The sequence below is a fragment of the Anser cygnoides genome, chromosome 5 (assembly GCF_040182565.1).
Source record: "Anser cygnoides isolate HZ-2024a breed goose chromosome 5, Taihu_goose_T2T_genome, whole genome shotgun sequence".
In the NCBI taxonomy this organism is placed as follows: Eukaryota; Metazoa; Chordata; class Aves; order Anseriformes; family Anatidae; genus Anser; species Anser cygnoides.
Window position 1 is genome coordinate 39,195,015 of NC_089877.1, and position 18,904 is coordinate 39,213,918.

The window sequence follows — 18,904 nt, forward strand, 5'->3', positions numbered from 1 at the left end:
AAGTGCACAGTCCATTATGTAAACAACTCATCCACTTCCGACACAGCCACACCACGGTGATTTCTAGCTGATGCAGGGTTTGGCAGGAGAGCAAAACAAAGGCACAAATGGTACAAATGCAGTTTCAGGTAGAGATCGAGAAGCCTGGATTTCTGCACAGGGCAAGGGTCTTAGGTAGACTCATCCAACCCTCACACAGCCTTCCTTGCCCTATTTTCAGGGCTGTCTGTGCAAGGAGAGAGAGTTATTTAGTGGTGTTACTGTCAGTCCTCCCATCGTAAGGTAGACACACCCTCTGATGAAGATACTTTACTTTGCCACGTTTTCATATCCCACCAGTTCAACGAGGAGAACAATGCCTATAGCACTGGGGGTTTCTTCTCCCCTCTGGTGGACTCTTCAGAAACGTCCAGTAGAGAAGCAGACAGTTGAGCAGCAAATATGAGGTTAACTTTGCTATTCTAATCAATCTTATCATGAATGCCCAAAAAGCAGTCCACAGACCACCTGGTTCCCCAGGCACTAAGGCACCAAGAACAAGTATGGGTGAAGCTGAAAAGGTTCTCAGCTGCCACTCACCTGAATCAATGGTGATAAGGGCAATGGTGATGACAGTGTTACAGCTCAGATCTTGAAAGAGTGCCTGTATCTGCAGCATTCCCTCTGAGCAGGAAGAGCCACCTGGCAACAAGATGGTGACTGTCCCAGCCACACGAGTAGTTCAGCTGTGTCTGTCCCTAGCAAAGGTGCAGCAATGCTAAATATAAGGACATCTTCTACGTCCTGACGTATAGACTGGTCAGGTGATTTCAGTACACGTATGTGAGAGAATATTAAAGAATTACTGCTGGAAGTATTCAAACATTCGCCTACCTTTATTTGTCTTTGCTGAGCAGACAGACTTCTGCTTTAAGGACAAAGGACAGTAATGTGTAAAACGTGCCTGTATTTTCAGTTTGAATTGAATTCACTTACAGCATCATTCCACTTTGTGCTCTAATTTGTTTGAATATTCACCGCAGAGGAGATGCATTCCTAGGCTGTTCTTAACTAGAACACTGCCAGAGGTCTGCCTCTGCTATCATCAATAAGCAGCTTGCTCACGGGTCAAACTCCCCTCTCAGACAAACTTGAGTAGGGCCTTGAAGTCACTGGGGCTGCACAGATGAAACAGAGTGGGGAATTTGACTAAGTAACGTCTTCAGCACAATCAGAAAACAACCAGAAGCAAAAAAGATGCAATTTCACAAATATGAGCAATGAAGTAAACCACAGACCCAGAAGAAAAGCAGCACCAGACAAAACCTAGAAACACTAGGACAGATCTTTCTTTCTTGTTGACAATTGCTAAGTTTAAACAAGCTTTACAGATTTATAGGAGTGGGAAGTTTGGGAGAAAAGGAGAAGTGTAGATTTAACTAATTTCAAAAGCTAACGAAAAACTATTTAAGGCTGCTGCTCACAAAGCAGAAGGATCCTTAAAAGCTGTGCCACTCATGGCCATGCCTTTTCAACAATACAAATGCCCGTGTTTAATAGGGCTATGGCACTTGTGTCATTGCCAAGTTTTAATATAATACTTGGCTTTGTCTTTGGTGACCATTTTTGTACAGACAGGCATTGCAAACACACAAACAGCTCTCAGTCTTCCTCTCAGCTTTCTGCAGGAAAGGACTACTTCAAATACTGCCACTGTACCAACATGGATACACAGAGGAAATACAGCGAGGGCTCCCTTCTTCCCACCTTCCCCAGTCATCCAGCTCAGCTTGCAAACAGAAAGGAGTTCGAGCCTCCTCCCTTCCCGCTTTGCAGTGCTCCAGCAGCAGCTAGCAGGCAGAAGTCCATCTTATCAAGATAACTGGGGATTCCCCCAGCATTAGGGGATCACAATGAGCCACTTTAGAACCACTTTTTTCTCCCAGCTTTGGTGTAAGAGTTTTAACCAAGGTGAGGGGCAGTATCTGAAGAGTAGCTGTACTCCAGCAATCCCAATCTGCCATAGCAGCACCTCATGACTTTCAAAATGAAATTTAGAGAAGCAGCACTGTTTATGACAGCTTTGCTTCAGTCTGCTTTCCTAAGGAAACAAAATTTAGATGTTCAGGCTGTTTGCCTGTAATTCCTCCCATCACATCAAAATCTATTAGCCAATTTCATTGAAGTTTGAAGTCTCAAAGATTTCCTAAGTTTCGTGCTGAATGCCTGGAGAAAAAAAGATACAAACGATTGCTCCTACAAAGGAAAGACTGACTGGGATTTAATCCTTAATCTAGTCCAAGAGAAAGCAAAAAGATGGACAGCTAGCAGAGCAAGATCCAAATCAGCCACAAACACAGTTCTCATCTAGCATAAGAGAGAGGAGACTTGAGAGAGATCAGGAGGATGAGGGAACACAAGGTACAAAACTGCAAGAAACAGCTTTCCTTAGTTTCACAGTGTACTAAAAATGTTACAGTTTAGCTGTATCGGATAACACAGAATCGCAGAATAGCTGAGGTTGGGAGGAATCTCTGGAGATCATCAAATCCAACCCGCTTGGTCACAGCACAAACAGCTGGAGCAGGCTGGGCCCAGTAAGGGTTTTAGTGTCTCCAAGGATGGAGATTCCACAACCTCTCTGGACAACCTGCGACAGGTTCAACCACCCTCCCAGTTTCTTCTTTGAAAACAGAGAAGTTTCTTATAGTGTTGAGATGGAATTTCTAAACACAAAAAGACCTATCTGAGATCAGTGCCTTACCATGAAAGGGATTATATGCACGTAATGTAACACAAGTTATTCTTCCTATCAGTTCACAACCTAGAAAAGATGCATGAAAGGTGGAAATCGTACATAACAAAAACTTTCCAAGGGCACACCATGTATTAGTATTAATTTTCCAAAGATGATACAACTGTATATAATATGGGAGAAAAATCCAGAATTCACTTATTTTTTCATTCCACCATGACCATATAATTTGAAAAGACTTCAAAAAAAATCTGTTTCTTTACAGATAGGCTACGTGTCTGCTTTTGAGTATCTCTAGCAGCTCTTCTGACGGTAATCATCAACCTACTTAAATAGGACTGAAATGATCAAGGAGCTCAGTCTTGGAACACCAACATTTTTCTCAGAATTCCCTCCTAAGGCCTTCATTAATTTGCTTGAGGAGACTGCAGCTGTAGAAAAACCTAATACCCATCCAGCATCCTCTAGATTAGGAACTAGTTTATAGTTTGAAGAGGCAAGGCAACTCAAGTAAAAACAGAGATGACCAGAACTGTAAGAGGAGAACTGAGCTCAATCCTTTACCTGCTGGCAGCAAATCATCTGGATGTGACAGCCGAACTACCCATCGCTTACAACCTGAAGTTGAGAGCTTCGGAATAGAACACTGGGAGAGATGAAGAGATTCCAGGAAGGTAAAAATCTGAGTCAAATCCATTCCTTAAACGTAGGGACAAGTCACAGGTATTAAAAGAAATCCACACAGTCACTCACTGAAACTTACCCTGGACAAGTGGCAGGTAAGATGAGTTAACTCAACTCCCAGCTGACATTGAGTCAGCATAAGGCGTGAGAAATTTTGAAACATGCCACACAGTGCATATCACTCCACAAGGACCTGGAACTTGAAGTCTTCTTTTCCTACTAGTGCTTTAATTCAAATGCAATAAAATGGTAGTCTTAGAATAGTCATGATAGCCTAGCTTAACCTTTAGTAGAGCAGGATGTTGTTTAAAAAAAAAAAAGGAAATTGTCCATCAGCCTATGTTTAGCTGCAATTATGTTATGGCTCTTTCTCACCAACTATATTGTCATAGGGCTGACAAACCAACATCATGAAGCAGGGCTACGGGTACCTCATCTAGTACCAACACAGATAAACACTCGCTTTTCCAAGGAGAGCATTTGAGCAGAAATTCAGCGTCTACATTGCCAGCCACACATAAGAAAGAAAGAGAGTCAAAGAAGAGAAAAAGCTAAGGAATTCCACCACCAACCTCTGCTGGGTCGGTATGAAGACCCGGCACACTCACATGCGGTGAAAGACCAGTGCTCAACCTTCGGCAGACAAATTTGTAGGTCCAAGGGCAGCCTTCAGAGAGAAAACTAATACATTTTTGGTCCAGACCAGTTTACTTCTCCCAGAAACCAGCTCCATTATTTTGTTCCAGTCAATGGTGCTTTTAATATCTAAATGACAGGGCACTCAGCTTATGCTACATAAGGCTGAATACACAGATGAATGATGCTGCAAAAGCAGGGCTTGTTAATACATATGTAATGCAGACATTATTTAAAAAATATATACCAGGTATCACAATTTCTTTTCCCCATTAAACATATACTGCAAAAGACAGCAAATCAAAATTGCAATAGCCTGAGGATATAAAGAGAGTATGTTGTTTGCTAAGCAGACGAAGGCAGCCAGAAGAGCACTTACTAAATGAATGCCTGAAAACAGTTTTCCATCAACCTTTTTTTCAAAACAAAAATAAAAAAAAAAAGTTAAGTACTTCACTGGAAATATTATCATGTCTATACCATGCCCACATAGTGTTGCAACATTTTAAGTATATATATATATATATATACACACACACACACACAAGCATTTGCACACCCTAAGCCACTTGATTCTCATTTCCCTCGACACCCTCCAACCCCAGCATGAACCCATTTACTCTCAGTTGATGTCACAAATCTTGAGCACAGTTTTTACCAGCAATAACCTCCTTTAGCCAGTTACCAGAAAGCTATACTTTTTTTTCCCCAAAATTCCTTAATTGCCAAATCACTCATTATCAATAGGTAAACGTTAGATAAGAAAACCTAGAAGAGCCTTTTAGCAGTGGTAAGCTACAAAAGCAAGTGTCCCTTCCAGTCTAACCTCATCCCTTGTATCACTGCAAATGAAAAATATTTCTTTAAACAAGGAATTGAAAAACATTTATTTTCTTCTTATGTATGCAGTAATATTTATGCAAGGAGGCCAACAGAACAAACAGCAAAAGTTAAACACAGAAACAGACTGGCACAGAAAATTCAGCTATTAGGACAGGGCAGCTTTAGGGCTACTTCAATTTATGCCAGTTGACTATGATCTCTGTGGCCTTCAGGAAATAAATAAATAAATTTCTCAAAATATAACTGTAAGAGCTGACAAACCAAGATAAATATTCCCAATATTATATACCCAATCCAGTGCTGAGTACATCAGCTGCTTCCATCTGCCTGAAGGTTACTCTGAACTACTACAAAGACTGTCCCATTTGCAAGAGAATCTATCTGGATTTATTTATTTATTTATTTTTTAAACACCAACATTTACCATTTTGATCCATCTTGCTCTTTATTCTCAAAGCCTTCCAAACAGAACTTTAATATTAACATTTCAGCCAAACCCTTTCTAAATATATCTTGCTTCCTCTGTCCATGTCCTTGGCAATATTTTCAGTTGTTGATGCACACTTCCATTTATTAGCCTGTAAAAACTGTATCCCAAGGTCACTGTGAAATAAACAGTATATTCCCGCTTGTACAGTCCACAGGACAACAGCGATCTCCTAGGCATCTGTGTCACAAATGATGACTATGAAAAAACGCTTGCAGCAACATCAGCGTTTAACACACTTATGAAATGAACCAACATAATTTCCTCTGTTCCACCTAAATTCCATTTAGACCTAATTTCTAAAAACTCTGACTTAAAGAAATCTTAGGGGTAGACTGTTTGCTTGAATTTTATCAGAATTTTATTAGCAATAGTTCTAATGTGTAAAATAGGCACCTTTGCCTATTTATCAGGGGTTTGATGAACTTCCTAATGAAGTCAGGTCAGCTTGGCCAACTGACTTCACAGGGGCAGTTCACAGTACCTCAGCATGTGAAAAAGAGCATTCCTTGAGCATCCATTTGTGTGCCTGCTTTGACTCCACTGCTCTGGAAATCTACATCCAGACTTCCATCTCTTCTCACTCTGACTTTTCTCCTAAGGTCATAATAGGTAGTCCATGCAATATCTCTTACCTCAGAGGGCATTAATGCCGAATCTCTCATCTCTTTTCAATTTCTGTTTGAGAGCTAGATTTCTTTCACCACCTACATTTGTTCTGTATTACCTACCTCTTAATTTTGAGGGCAACATCAATATTTATTACCACCATTGCGATTATTGTTTAACTCTATAAAGCATATAACATTAAAATTTACTCCATATGTTGTATTTTATGGAGTCTTATGGTATACTGAAAAATATTGTAGTGTTGGAGAATCCAAAACATTCACTGGCTGTTCCGCTGCAATTTATAAAAACTACTGTAAAGACCTTTTCAAGAATACCATGTTTGCTCTTGTTATGGAGTCACAGGTTTTCTCGAGATCAGAAAGAATTCCCCCTCTCAACAAAGTTTACCTCTGAACATTTTTGATTTCTCCAGCCTTTCTTACTATTCCAATATAGCCCTTCCCACTGCAGTGGTGCTGACAGAGAGTAGAAAGAAAAACATTAGAACGGGGCAAAAACTCTGAGAAATCACTGCTTCCGTAGTTCCTGCTGACGTCTGGAATGCAGGTATATAAATAGTCATAAAGGCCTACTCATTTGACAGTGTATCTGAATTCTAACAACTCATTGGTGAGAAAGCTTACTGTGTTTTTACAAAGAAAAACAAACCACCAGAGCCTACTCCCATTTCATCAAGTCCATAGTGGTTTTGCTACTTAAACTGGGATAAAGACTGATGGCATGCCTCCACAAAGTTCATAGAAGGATGAAGGGTAAAAGTCCATTTTCACTGTAGTTGGCAAAAAGGAGTTTGCAGATAAAAAAGTGAAAGTCTTAAAAGGGAAGCCTGGACTTGTAAGTCCAGACAGAAAGCACAATGCTCACGGTAATACTAGTTTACTTCAGTCACAAATGCAGGCACATGGTACTTTTGAACAATCAGACCAAAGGTAACTCAAATTAAGAGCAACTACATCTCCCCAAACCCATAATCATTCCTGGAAAGTCCATTAAGTCTAAGTCACTATGATCTAATCTTCCTGGCAAGATTTCACTAGAAGTTTTTTCTTAAGACCTCTAATGCCCATAGTATTGCTTGCAACACTGGATTTCTATTATTATTATTAATTAACCGTTTAAATCCTCACAGATTATCACTGCAAAGGATGCAGACTCACTGTTTTGAAAGCAACTCTCATAAGGAAAATAAATACATGAAAACATATATAGAATATATATTTTTTAAAAAGGTGATGATTTATGATTTACACCTCTATAACTATATATTCATCTAGACAGCTAAACTGAACAAAGCTGTACCCGTTTAGAATCGTCTCTAGATCCAACACAGTGGCACAAAAAATACTATAGCACTATGGATGAAAAAGACAGACTTTGTTTAGCCCACTTACCTAAAGGAACCGGGCTTCTGAGATTGCATTGTCTACCCAACACTCCTCCAATAGATTTGAAGCTTTCAATTTCAACCAAGTATGACACACAAAAAATTAACAAATTTCAGTTTCTGACAGTGTCATGGAAACAGGTGGTTAAGGCTGTAAAGAAACATCCTGTTCAAGCCCTTGCTGAATCAAAGGCTATTAAATTTGCTAAGACTCAAATGTAACGATCTCTCTTATATAACCGAACAGCAGATTGCTCAACGCTTTGCTCATACAGATAACACATTATATAAAGAAATAGCTGAAAGTTACATGGTATACAAGTCAGAAGAGGGACCCCTACACTTTTTGCAAAGGTCAAAGTGCCATGAGTTTCCAGCAGGATTCTTTGTATTGAATGCAGGACTGAGCTTAAAATGGAATGAAAGGAACAAGACAAAATGGATCAGCAACACTGAGATTATCTTGGTAAAAAAAAAACTACAGTGAATAGGGTAACAACCACTTCGAGCCGGTCTCTTATTACTTGTAGACAGCACAGTGTTCCGGAAATCTCAACCGGACATTGATTTGGTGCCATAGCAAACAATGATGGTGAAGTCCATAAAGCAATTGTCAAATGAAAATACAAGAAAACCCTCTGAAATGCTGCAGCCTTCACGTGAAGCAGTACTTCAGTTCCTCATCTTTGACTCTAGTGAATATTTATTAATGACTGCAATCTGAATTACTATTAAGAATTTCAAGGGTGAAATAGGGGTTAATGAGGCCAGGAGAAACACACGAGCAAAAATATTTGTGGAATAAAAATAATTAAATAAGGAGAGAGGAATACAAAAGAAGCTGATTTCACACAAAATTAGCGGCAAATGGAAAACAGTCTGTCTGAGCTAAGAAAACTAAAACAGTATTTCATGTTTAGGTATGATTGGGGTTTCTTAAGGCACACTGTTTCCACGTGTGTTATCGTAACATGACACACATCTTTTTCCTCATTACTGTTAATTACAATGGAAACCTCCTACAATTAACTGTAGTAGAATGTAATTCAATGAAACTTACATAAACCAACCTTTCCCCACACACTCATATATATAGTAATAATCTTTTGCACTGAGATTTCTGTAAAATAAAATGTTTTGAGTATAATAATTCAAATTACGCTGCTGCTTCTATTCCTGTAAAACCATACAAATAGAGATTCCACGACCTATTCGTCAAGCTGCAACAAAACAAGGGAAATGCTCAGAATTCATGCTATTACAAAAGCAAACAGGCAACAGAAAACCACCTCACTAGAATACGCAAATAACGTTAAATTCTTATGCTACATTAATGAAAATAATTCTCTATCATTCCCACTCTCAGAAAAGGTGTAAGCACACACATCTTTCAGCTCTGCCCCATGCAGCCCTTTCAGGACTTCTCTGACTAAGAGGCCCTAATCCTCTATTTGTGGCATCAGTCACCCTCAGCAAGCTCGAAACACCAGCCAAGAAGGCCGCTGAGGACAAATTTTGCATACCCTATTTTGAATCCTACTCAACACTTTCAGCACCGTCTGCTACCATCAATCTGAACTAAAGGTTTTTCCACGTGGGTTTTGCCCACCCACAGACAGATGTGACCAGGTTCCACTGACGGCACAGTCACAGCTTCTGGACCTCTCTGCAGGGCCCAGTAGGCTGCTGGTGGTGAATGCTTTTTTCAGCTGTTAAGAAGGTAATCCGTGAGAACGTCATGGAGAGAGAGCTAATGGAGAGTTCTACTTACCATCAAGTTCCCCTTCCACGGTGCCCTTTCTAAGGCTGCCCTGAGCTGTGAACCCAGGCTTTTCCCCAAGACCCTCTTCTTTGGATCTCAGCAAAAGCAGGTTAGAGTGATTAACAGATTTGTGCATCAACGTATCTGGGAGCAAAGCTAAAGCTGCATAACTGATATAGTCAGAATTTTACTCAAAATAAAAATGACGACTATGAAGATCACTGTAAAATGAATAGGACATTGCAACACAACTTAAGCTTTCTTTCCATTCATCATTACATTTTGCAGGATTTTTCTCTCCTTCCCATCTCCCTAGAAATATACACATACATATGCCAAGCTATTACCTCCTAATCTTCCAGGGTTAAAATTCAAGCTCTAAAGGAATAATTACAGCCACTATTTTCAGACTTAGGCCACTGCAACCCAAATTCAAAGTTACCCACCATGACAACACAGTATGGCGAATCAGGCCCTCACACTGCGCTTGTTGTCCTCCCCCTAAAACACTGCAGGTTGCCTGCTCACCCTCCAAAACAAGCAGGAAGAAGACTAGCTACTACCACACACTGTTCATACCATTCTGCATGCTCCCAAATGTGATTAGCACAGAAAATGCGAGAAGACCAGAAGGCTTCTTTCCATATTTAGCCACGTATGTTTAACACCAAGCTAGATTTCACCTCAGTGTATTACTCTGTTGATGAAGGGCGGGTATAGCAAGGAAGACATAGGCTGACATCAGCTACTTTTAAGCTTTCTCTCCCCCCCAAGCTTCTATGACACCACGCATTGTACATTTATGTGCTCTCATGTGTGCAGGCAGCACAGACTTATCTATAAAGATCAGTTATATGGTAAAACTGCAAAAGGAAACTTTCACCCTTGTCCAGCTGGTTGAATAACTGCAGAGGCCGACAGCAGCCTCTAAATACATGCTCTCCTTCTCTCTCCACCCCCACGTCTCTAATCACTTAGGAGGAAGATAGGAAGATTAGCAGAGAGGAAAAAAATAACCAAAGCTGCAGATAACCCTTTAGGACCACAACGTCAGGCTGTAAGATTTGGAGCAAAAGGTTAATGCAGTTGTATTTTCAGGAATCTTAGACAATTGTATTTTATAGGAAAGGGAGGGGTGCTGAGAAGGTGAGAGAGAAAAGGAAATGGTGATGAAGACAAAAATGAATTTGTCATCCACAGCTGGCTCTTTGATCACCTGGAGTATCCAGGAAAAACATTACCAGCAGAAATAGGTCAGTTTTATTACCAATACACTGCAATTTTTTGGTGGAGTATTTTCATTACCATCATCAGAGCAGATTTCAGTAAGAATATAGCTGTCCAAGCAAGGGCTTATTGAGCTGTGCAAAGAATAAAGGTTGTAACCAAAACACTGTCAGAAAGCTACCTTTAGCAGCTGATACACTGAAAAGATTTGAAAAAAAAAAAAAGAAAAACAAAAATATAAATAAAAGTCACTTTCACTGGAAGACAATGTCATCTTCATCCCTGTCTCTGAACGGTTGCTATGGGGTTGTGAAGAGGAGGGGAAGGATGGGGGGAGTTATAATCAATCATCTCAGAAGAGCATTGCTTCTTACAGAGAAAGATCTGGATTTTGACTGTGTCCCTAAGAAAATTGCGGACTGCAGAGCTGCTGCCACGCAGGGCAATGAGGAAGCAGGCAGAGCAGAGGCAGCAGCTGGGGATGGAAACGCCTATTAAATCCTTTAGACAACAGATGGGCAAAGCTCGGCTGGGTTTTAAAAAAAAAAAAAAAAGAAAAACCACCACACCACAATGCATCATGTTTTATTGTCCCACCATAATGAACAACACTTAATACCCACATGCCCAAAGAAGCCCCCCTATGGCTGATTTCCCCTTTCCCTAAATTATCATCTGAAGTCTCAATCCACTTTTGGGGGTCTCCCAACGCAATGAAATTGCCAGATCCCATCGCTTATTGCACCTGTTACTAGAAAAAAGAACAACACCAAAACCAACAAAAAAAAACAGGAAAGACATTTTGGCATTTTTTAAAGGTTTTCCTTTCAATTAAAGCTCCCCTGCCCTTGAAGTGAATATGCTATCTAAGCAAGCAACAGCAAGTCCAGATCTTGAACGCATTTAGGGGATCTAATTATGTCATGTAGGGCAGAAGCACCTGCTCTCTGTTAATTCCCTCCACTCTGTTTCCTCTTTTTAATATTTCTTACCATTGTTCCATTCAGGAAAATCTGCTGGGGGCGACTTTCATAAACAAGCTTTAAGAGAAATAATTAAATAAACTCCCCTCCCCCCCTCCCTCCCACAAAAACACAGGGTAACCAGAATGAATCCTGCTACTGATCCTCTATTTTTCCTTTTATTTCAGATGCTCCCCACAAAAAACACCAGCTCATCCATCCATATTTGCTTAATGCCCATAGCAGTCAGTGCCACAGACATACTGTACATATTTCCCACCACCACCACCAACTGCACCTTAAGGACTACACCCTTTTCAATCATGATGTCATGAAATACTGCTGGTGACTCCCCCACTACCACCACCACCACCTCCTTGGTACTACAGGCTGTGAACCTTTCATTTCAATATAATTTGATTAAAAAGAAAAGACTCCTAAGTAGGGCAGCGAAGAAATTGATGTGAAATCCAGCAACAGCAGACCATCTATTTTTTCCTCTGCATGCACTCTTGCTGTCATCAGAACAACACCCATTAGCAGGAGTAATGAACATAAAGCATCCTGGGCTTTTCTTTGGTTTTTCAAAAATAAGAAATAGGAAAAAAATAAAATGAAAGCTAAAAAATTAATATTCATAAAGGATTTTTGCCTCTATTTTCTCCACTAAAACACCAAATGGGAAAACCTAAACCCTCATATAACCCATCCCCAACATCTCACTGGCTGCTACAGCACCTTCCCCCTAGTGCGGGTGCTGCTGCAAAAGAACCAACCTGTCTGTCCTTTTCCTAGGGTTTTCTCCAAACGATAGGGTCCAACATATTGTGCATGTTGAGCTCCGCTGCCTTCTTTCCCTGTTGATGTCATTTCTACCTGGATCTGTAATTCTGCAATGTGTATGTGCTGATGAGCTGGAATTTCTCTCTGCAGTTCTTTAAATTCCCACTTTGCAGCTGTGCAAGCAAAGCACTCTCTTTGCTTTAGTCCACTTGGTCGCAGATTTTTCTCTTCCTCCTCTTTCTTTTCTTTCTCTCTCACGTGTATGTTCTCTCGCAAGGTCTGTCTGGGACGCTGATGGACGAAGGAGTTATTTTACCGTTCAAAGAGGGGGATCTATGATCCAAGCCCAAGGAGCATGATGCTGGTGATCTGAGCTCCGCACGCCTTGTTCCCTCTAGGAGCTGTTCAAGGGAGAGCCAGAGCTAGAGCAGCGGAAGAGCCGGGGCCCGCAGCTCTGACTGACATTAAAAGCAGCCAATCTCTCGTCTCCCACCTCCTTCTCCCCTCCTCCTTCCACTATCTTTTCTTTGCCATCAGCAGCAGTTACTGCTTCTGCCTGCTACAGAGAATCATAATCAATGCTAACAGCAAACACCTAAGTTTATCAGGCTATTGATAAGGCACAATTAAATATAATTAAGGAGTTTTTATTATTTTAAATCACAGGCATACACATTTTTTTGAATTATACTCCACTATACAGCTGTACTTCCACAATATGGAATAAAGGCTGAGACTGTGTCAGGAAATAGGAAAGAAAAAAAAATCTAGTTTGGAAAATGAGCTTGAGAAATTCATTAATTCTGTTTGATCCTGCATCTTCCATAGGTTTTACCCTTTAAAGAAAGCATTTGGGGGAAAACGAAAAAATGATGGGGAAAAACAAGGCCAATCCTGTAGCTACTGAACTCTGTGACAGACTTGCTTTCGAATTTGATGAGAGCAAATAGACTTTAGGTCCTTAGGTGAAGAGGCCAAAAATGGCATTGCCGCTATCTTCGTTAGAAGCACATCAGAAAATCCAAGTATTAAATGAGAATAGGAAATGATTGTCAGATACACAGGTGATGCCTTCACAGACTCCATACTAGCAGCATAAGAAAACCTGCATTGTCTTTGTTGAAATACTTACACAGGTCTTTAACCCTGAAAGCTAAAAGCATTTGTTGAAATAAATAAATAAATAAAAAGTATATGCTGCAAGATAGGCACAAGCCTACTTTGTGGACTCAGGGCCATACAATTTCAGACTCCATGGCTATCAAACTGAAACCAATACCACACAGAAGTTCCATTTGTACCTTCTCTTCTCTGCTCCACTCCAGGCAGACAACTGGTCAAGATATCCTTACTGAATCACAACCGAGACACAACACACAACAAGGATTTTTCAGTCAGAGCAGAAAGCCATGACAAGCCTGTAAAAGAAAGGAAAAGTAGTGACGGAAAAAAAAAAGGGGGGGGGGGGGGGGGTATCCTTTACCTGAAATAGTCATTTCTTTCAATAAGCAACATATAATGATTATTTCATTTTTTTTTTTAAAGAGGGAAAAATATTCTGTTAATACTTAAATCTACATATAACACCTGCTAACGGAAATTGGAAGAACACTAGAAATTGGCTCTGGAGCAGTAACACAGGCAGCACAACTCCACACAACAGGTTGCAGAGTAACAAGAAGAGAATATGTGAGGAAACCAGGCCAGCAGACTGAAACCTTAAACCAGTTCCAAGGTGTCCTCCTGTTTCCCTGAAGAAATAACCCCCTCCAGTTTTGACCTTCCTCTGCTTTGTGGTTTATGGTTCATCTTTAATTACTTCCAAAGCGTGCTGTTACAGCTACCTGCTGGTAAAACCCCAGGGTGGTGCACCCCAAGCTGCCCCTATTTCTCCACGCCCCCCAGGCCTCACCTGTATGTCTGTCAGCTAATGGCTGCTGCTCTGCTGAGCGGCTTGGCTTTACCGTTCACCTACAGCAACCTCCAGCCCCCACGGGGGGGGCTTACCTCCCCTATGACCTCACTTTTGCTAAACTAGAAATTGTCCTTTCTCCAGTCTTTGATTAAATATAGCTCGTTCTCCACTTAATGCAACCCCAGCAGCTGCTCCGCCCTCACCCCCCCCAAAACCCATCACACTCCTACCCTCTCTCTCCCCTCAGAGTCCCTGCACAACGCCTCACCAACCTGACCCGTCCATCCCTCACTGAGAACGGAAGAAAAAGCACTCGGGGAAAACACCGCTGACACTGGGGTGACATTTCCCCTCACCCTGCTCACCTTCCCTCTACCCTACACCCTAGGGAGGAGGAAAGAGGGTGCAGCAGCCCTGCTGGCAGCCACAGCAACATGGCGGTGGCTTGGCCTCGCTCTTCCCGCCAAAAGTGCTGAGGTGATGGCGGCAGCATGGCGGCCCTCATCAGGGCAGTGTGGGGCTGGCTGCCAGGGCTGATGGCTAACCAGGCTCAAAACCCCCAAAATACGAAGCTTGGGCTCAAAATCCTCAAAGTATGAGGTCTGGGCTCAAAACCCCCAAAGTACGAGGCTTGAAGACATCAGGAGGGCTTCGCAACAGAGCAATCAAAAGGACTGGGCTCCTGGAAGCACTGTCGGCCACAGAAATTGAGTGTTGGAGAAAATGGAAATGCGCTGATTTTCGGACTTTTAACACTTAAAATGGTCTTTCTCCTGCTGCCCCCACTGTTAAAGGACACTACACACACAGAAAGGGGGGACTGAACATGAACGTTGCATTACATGAAAAGTTCGATTAGAGGAACACAAGCATAAATTTCAGAAAGTGGAAAAGTCAGTTTATTTGTCTGAATTAGTAAATTATCCACGCTACCATATTAGCAATGCAGGGGGTGAATATCAGTGTGGATCTTTACACTTAACAGCTTTTTAAAATTATATTTTAAAGGGCATTTAATTGGAGATTATGATGTTTGTATGTAGATAAAGCATGTCTGGGTCACGATATTAATAGAAAGATGAATAATCAGACAACGTTGTCTGTAAAAGACCCAACTTGTGTATTTTACAGTTTGCTTACATTGTGCTTTGGGGAAAATGAATTACAGTTCCCTGAATATTGCAAATCCCTACATTCTGACACAAAATATGTGCCAGTGTCATGGCTGGAATAATAATAAAAACATTTAGATGACCCTGACAAAAAGATCAGTGAGCTCAAAAAACAAACCAAAAAAACTTGTTGGTGTCATTTAGTTATTTGTTATTTTCATTCCATAAGAGTATACTGTTGTATGGCCTATTGCAACAATTTTGACCTTTCAACCTAAGCTCTTTTCAAAAAAATATTTGGACACCTCTTGATTCCTGAATAACCAAATGCTGTTTATTTCATTTGTTCGTATAGAGTAAAATCCAATTTATCTGTACCCCTTTGATCTGAAACTCACTCCTTTGAATCTAGGTTATGTCCCCCTGGTGTGAATTACTTATACAATAACTCCCTCAATTATTTGAAGCCCTGTTTATCCAAATGTTTTGATGTTCCAAAAGTATTTTGAATAAACAGGGCTTTGCTGTCATTGGATATATCAGATATCTTTGGGGATGCATACAGGATGATTTCCCCTGACCTTGTTTTGTATCATCTTGGGCTTAAATGAACGGGCAGTGTAAACTTAAGTGTACAGTTAGCATATCATCACCATCTTTATTACTTTTACTCCTGTCACCATTAGTGATTTCACTTTTATTCTCATTAAAGGCCTAAAAGTGAGAAATTTCACTCAGGAAGGACTTAACACAGATGCCAGTGAAGGTGTTGCTTGAGTAAGGAGTGAATAAAAGAAAAAAATTATCTAGAATTTTGCTCAGTTTTATCATACTTCTGAAAGAAAGTAGAGCAAAATTATTCTTCATTCATTATCATTTCTTCATATTTAGTCACTCCCATTAACACTAGCTTGTGTCTTCTGAAAGTCCTCGTGTTCATTTATTTTCTTAGGTACTTGCCATTACCTTTCTTCTTATTCCCATGAGAATCTTACGGGTCAAGGTGGATCATGAAACGATGCAAGAAACTAGATGAAACACAGGCCCATGAGGCTATTATATACAATATTTTACACTTGTTCAGTTGAACGTATTCATGGAGTTACTAAAAAGGGAAGTGTCAGGCTTCCAAGAAAAGGCATCAATAAACTTGTGTAATTAGCATAGAATGAGTCAATAGTCTTCTCCTGGTAAGAATAATTTAACAAAAACTAGGGGGTTGTTTACAATTAGGAGAGCCTAATAGCTAATACCAATGATAAAGGCACATTAACAATAAACGGTGCAATGATATTCAGCATTTGCAATGTCAAGATCCATTATCACATCGTCAATGTTCCATCCACAAACCTATGGATGCATGACACCTTTGATAAGTGGTATTGGGAATAAAATGTTTTGCATGTTAACTTGATTGCGTAGGTACATCATAAGAAACTAAGCAAGGTGTTTGCAGGACCTTTAGGCATCAGTTCTGTTGACAAACTGAAATACCTATGTTGAGAATAATGATATACAGCTGCCACATCTCCAAACAGATGCTGTCTAAAATTGAGAATCCATCCCCTTTATACTAGATATCTACCATCTTTCTAAGAAGTCTGGATAGACCCTAGGAAAAGAAAGGGATTTCAGTAATGTAAGTGTGTGGTGTTTCACATTGTTAGAATACCCTCACAACTCAGATTCTTTCTACTATCCAGGATTTGCTGGGGAAATTAAACTAGTTAACACTGGTTACTGGAAGGTAGTGCTTCCGTAAAGAAACTGGTCCACATTGCTCAGTAGAGATATATACCATGATAGCATTTAGACAGACACTTTGGAGAGTTGTTTCTTCTTGTTATTATGTATTTGGCTACTGTTATGGGGATTTTCAGCATTCTGTATATTCTAGTACCTCATGTTAAGGTTCGCCCAAAAGAACTGTTAGCTTGCCATCTACATATCATCTTTATTTCAAGCCAGATTAAGGTAAAAGTATGTAAAATGTTTAATAACAAAATAGATAGTAGTGTTACAAGGACTTAAAAGGATGCTGGAGAGAGAAAGAAGAGACGTTTATATTTAAGCTAAATACTAAATCCAAATGACTTTTTTTTGCCATTTCTTTATCTAAATGGCAACCTATTAACACTTACCTAGCATACCTAACAGTTATTTAATACTTCTGCACCTTCCATTGTCCGCAGGTTGCTTTCTCGAGAGAATCCCACAATCTGGAGAAGCGTCCTCTGTATGCTCCCACTCTATAGTCTCTCCTGGGAGATTTCAATTCAAATTCACTTGTTCTTGAGACAATCAGCAATCGTTGATAAATGTTCAAGAATCTTAAAAAGTTGTTTTTTTTTTTTTTTTTTTTAATTAAAAAAGATGAGTGAGGCAACCTTCTTGAAATCTTGCAGCTGTATGGAGCAGTTCCAGCTGCAAGGTGACTGCTCAGAAGGAAACGTAGAAACAGTAGAGCTCAGGAACCAGAGAATTTGGTGATTTGGACTCTGCTGAGTGACTGTTGAGCATGTATTAGCAGCTGTCATGAATGTTTTATTGGCACTCTAACAATATGCAGTGAACTTGTTTGATGTCAGATAACTGAATAAAACAAATTTTCAAGAGTTTAACACAGATGATTCAGTGGAGTAGTCAGTCATCATCCTAGAATATCTGCATTTCTCTGCAGAGATTTCAAGTAACCTAAGAAGTTTTGACCAGGATGAACAAGTAAAAATATTAATTCTCTAGACCACAGGGGAGTTTTTACCAGAGAAAGTAAGAGGTACAGTTTGAGTTAGACACGCACAGTAGTTTTAGCTATGTGTGCGATGTAAGATTTTGATGAAAAAGGAATCAGCAGTAACTGTACAACTTCTCAGAACTGGTATGGATGTTTCATTTGTGCACATAGGGGTATTCATGAGACAATCTAGGGAATGTATCTGTTGGGCTGACAGGAATGCGCAAATGACCTGGAGCAATTCAAGATACGGGTCTTAGAGGAAAACGTATCATGCCAGATCTACCAGTCTGAGAGAGGTGAGGCTGCTGCAGCTCTACATGCACAGGTCCAGCCATTAGCAAAGCTAAAAATGCATTTCAAGCAGACATGCACACACAAAACACACATTTACATTACACATAGATGTGCTACATATCTAAATGGCTAGCCACACAGTTCACATGGATCCCTGCCCAGTATCCAGCCTCTAGATCCCAGACTGCCCATGTACTGGCACCTGGATATGCAAGCCTCCATGGCTGCAGTCCTCCTCCAGCTGTATGCGTGTAAAATAATAAAATGAAACTGTTTTTTAAAAAGGAACTTTGATGCCCAAGATGTCAGCATTGTTTGCCTCTAGGACAGATACAAATAGGAGTGTAAGCTTTGTATTTGTCCTGGTGTTTCTGGAACTCTACATTAGGAAGTTTTTCTTGCAATATTCCCTAATTCCACACTTATGTAATGAAGGAATACTTCTAATGTCAAATTTAAGACAGCAATCTTGAATATCCAGTACATATGTATGCAGTCCTCCTTAATTTTTCTCTAAAATTATAAACTATGGAACTGAAAGTTTAATACATGCGTAGTTATCAAAGGCTCACATCCAAACAAAAGTAAAATCAGATAACCTCAAAGGGAATTTCATGAGACTGAATTTTAACCTCCAACTTTGGAGGTGGAGTGGTTTGTTAGATATTCTGTACATATGCACCCTACAGTTCTATGTTACAAATTTATTAC

The 18,904-nt window shown here is 40.2% G+C and overlaps 1 protein-coding gene across 7 annotated transcripts in view; it reads right to left on the minus strand.

The window, feature by feature from the left end:
* BRSK2 (BR serine/threonine kinase 2) overlaps window positions 1-14,512 on the minus strand; it is a 308,810-nt gene extending 294,298 nt beyond the window's left edge. For 6 of the 7 annotated variants that reach the window (XM_066997946.1, XM_066997944.1, XM_048066549.2 and 3 more), the window contains exons 1-3: window positions 14,416-14,512; window positions 13,437-13,553; window positions 12,129-12,694 (exon numbers count right to left, since the gene is read on the minus strand). In XM_066997946.1, the coding sequence (XP_066854047.1) occupies window positions 12,129-12,222 (94 nt within the window). In that variant the 5' untranslated portion in view covers window positions 12,223-12,694; window positions 13,437-13,553; window positions 14,416-14,512. Of the gene's footprint in view, window positions 1-12,128; window positions 12,695-13,436; window positions 13,554-14,047; window positions 14,270-14,415 lie in introns of those variants that run through there. The other variant, XM_066997941.1, reaches the window with a different exon arrangement.
* Window positions 14,513-18,904: the final 4,392 nt, after the last annotated feature.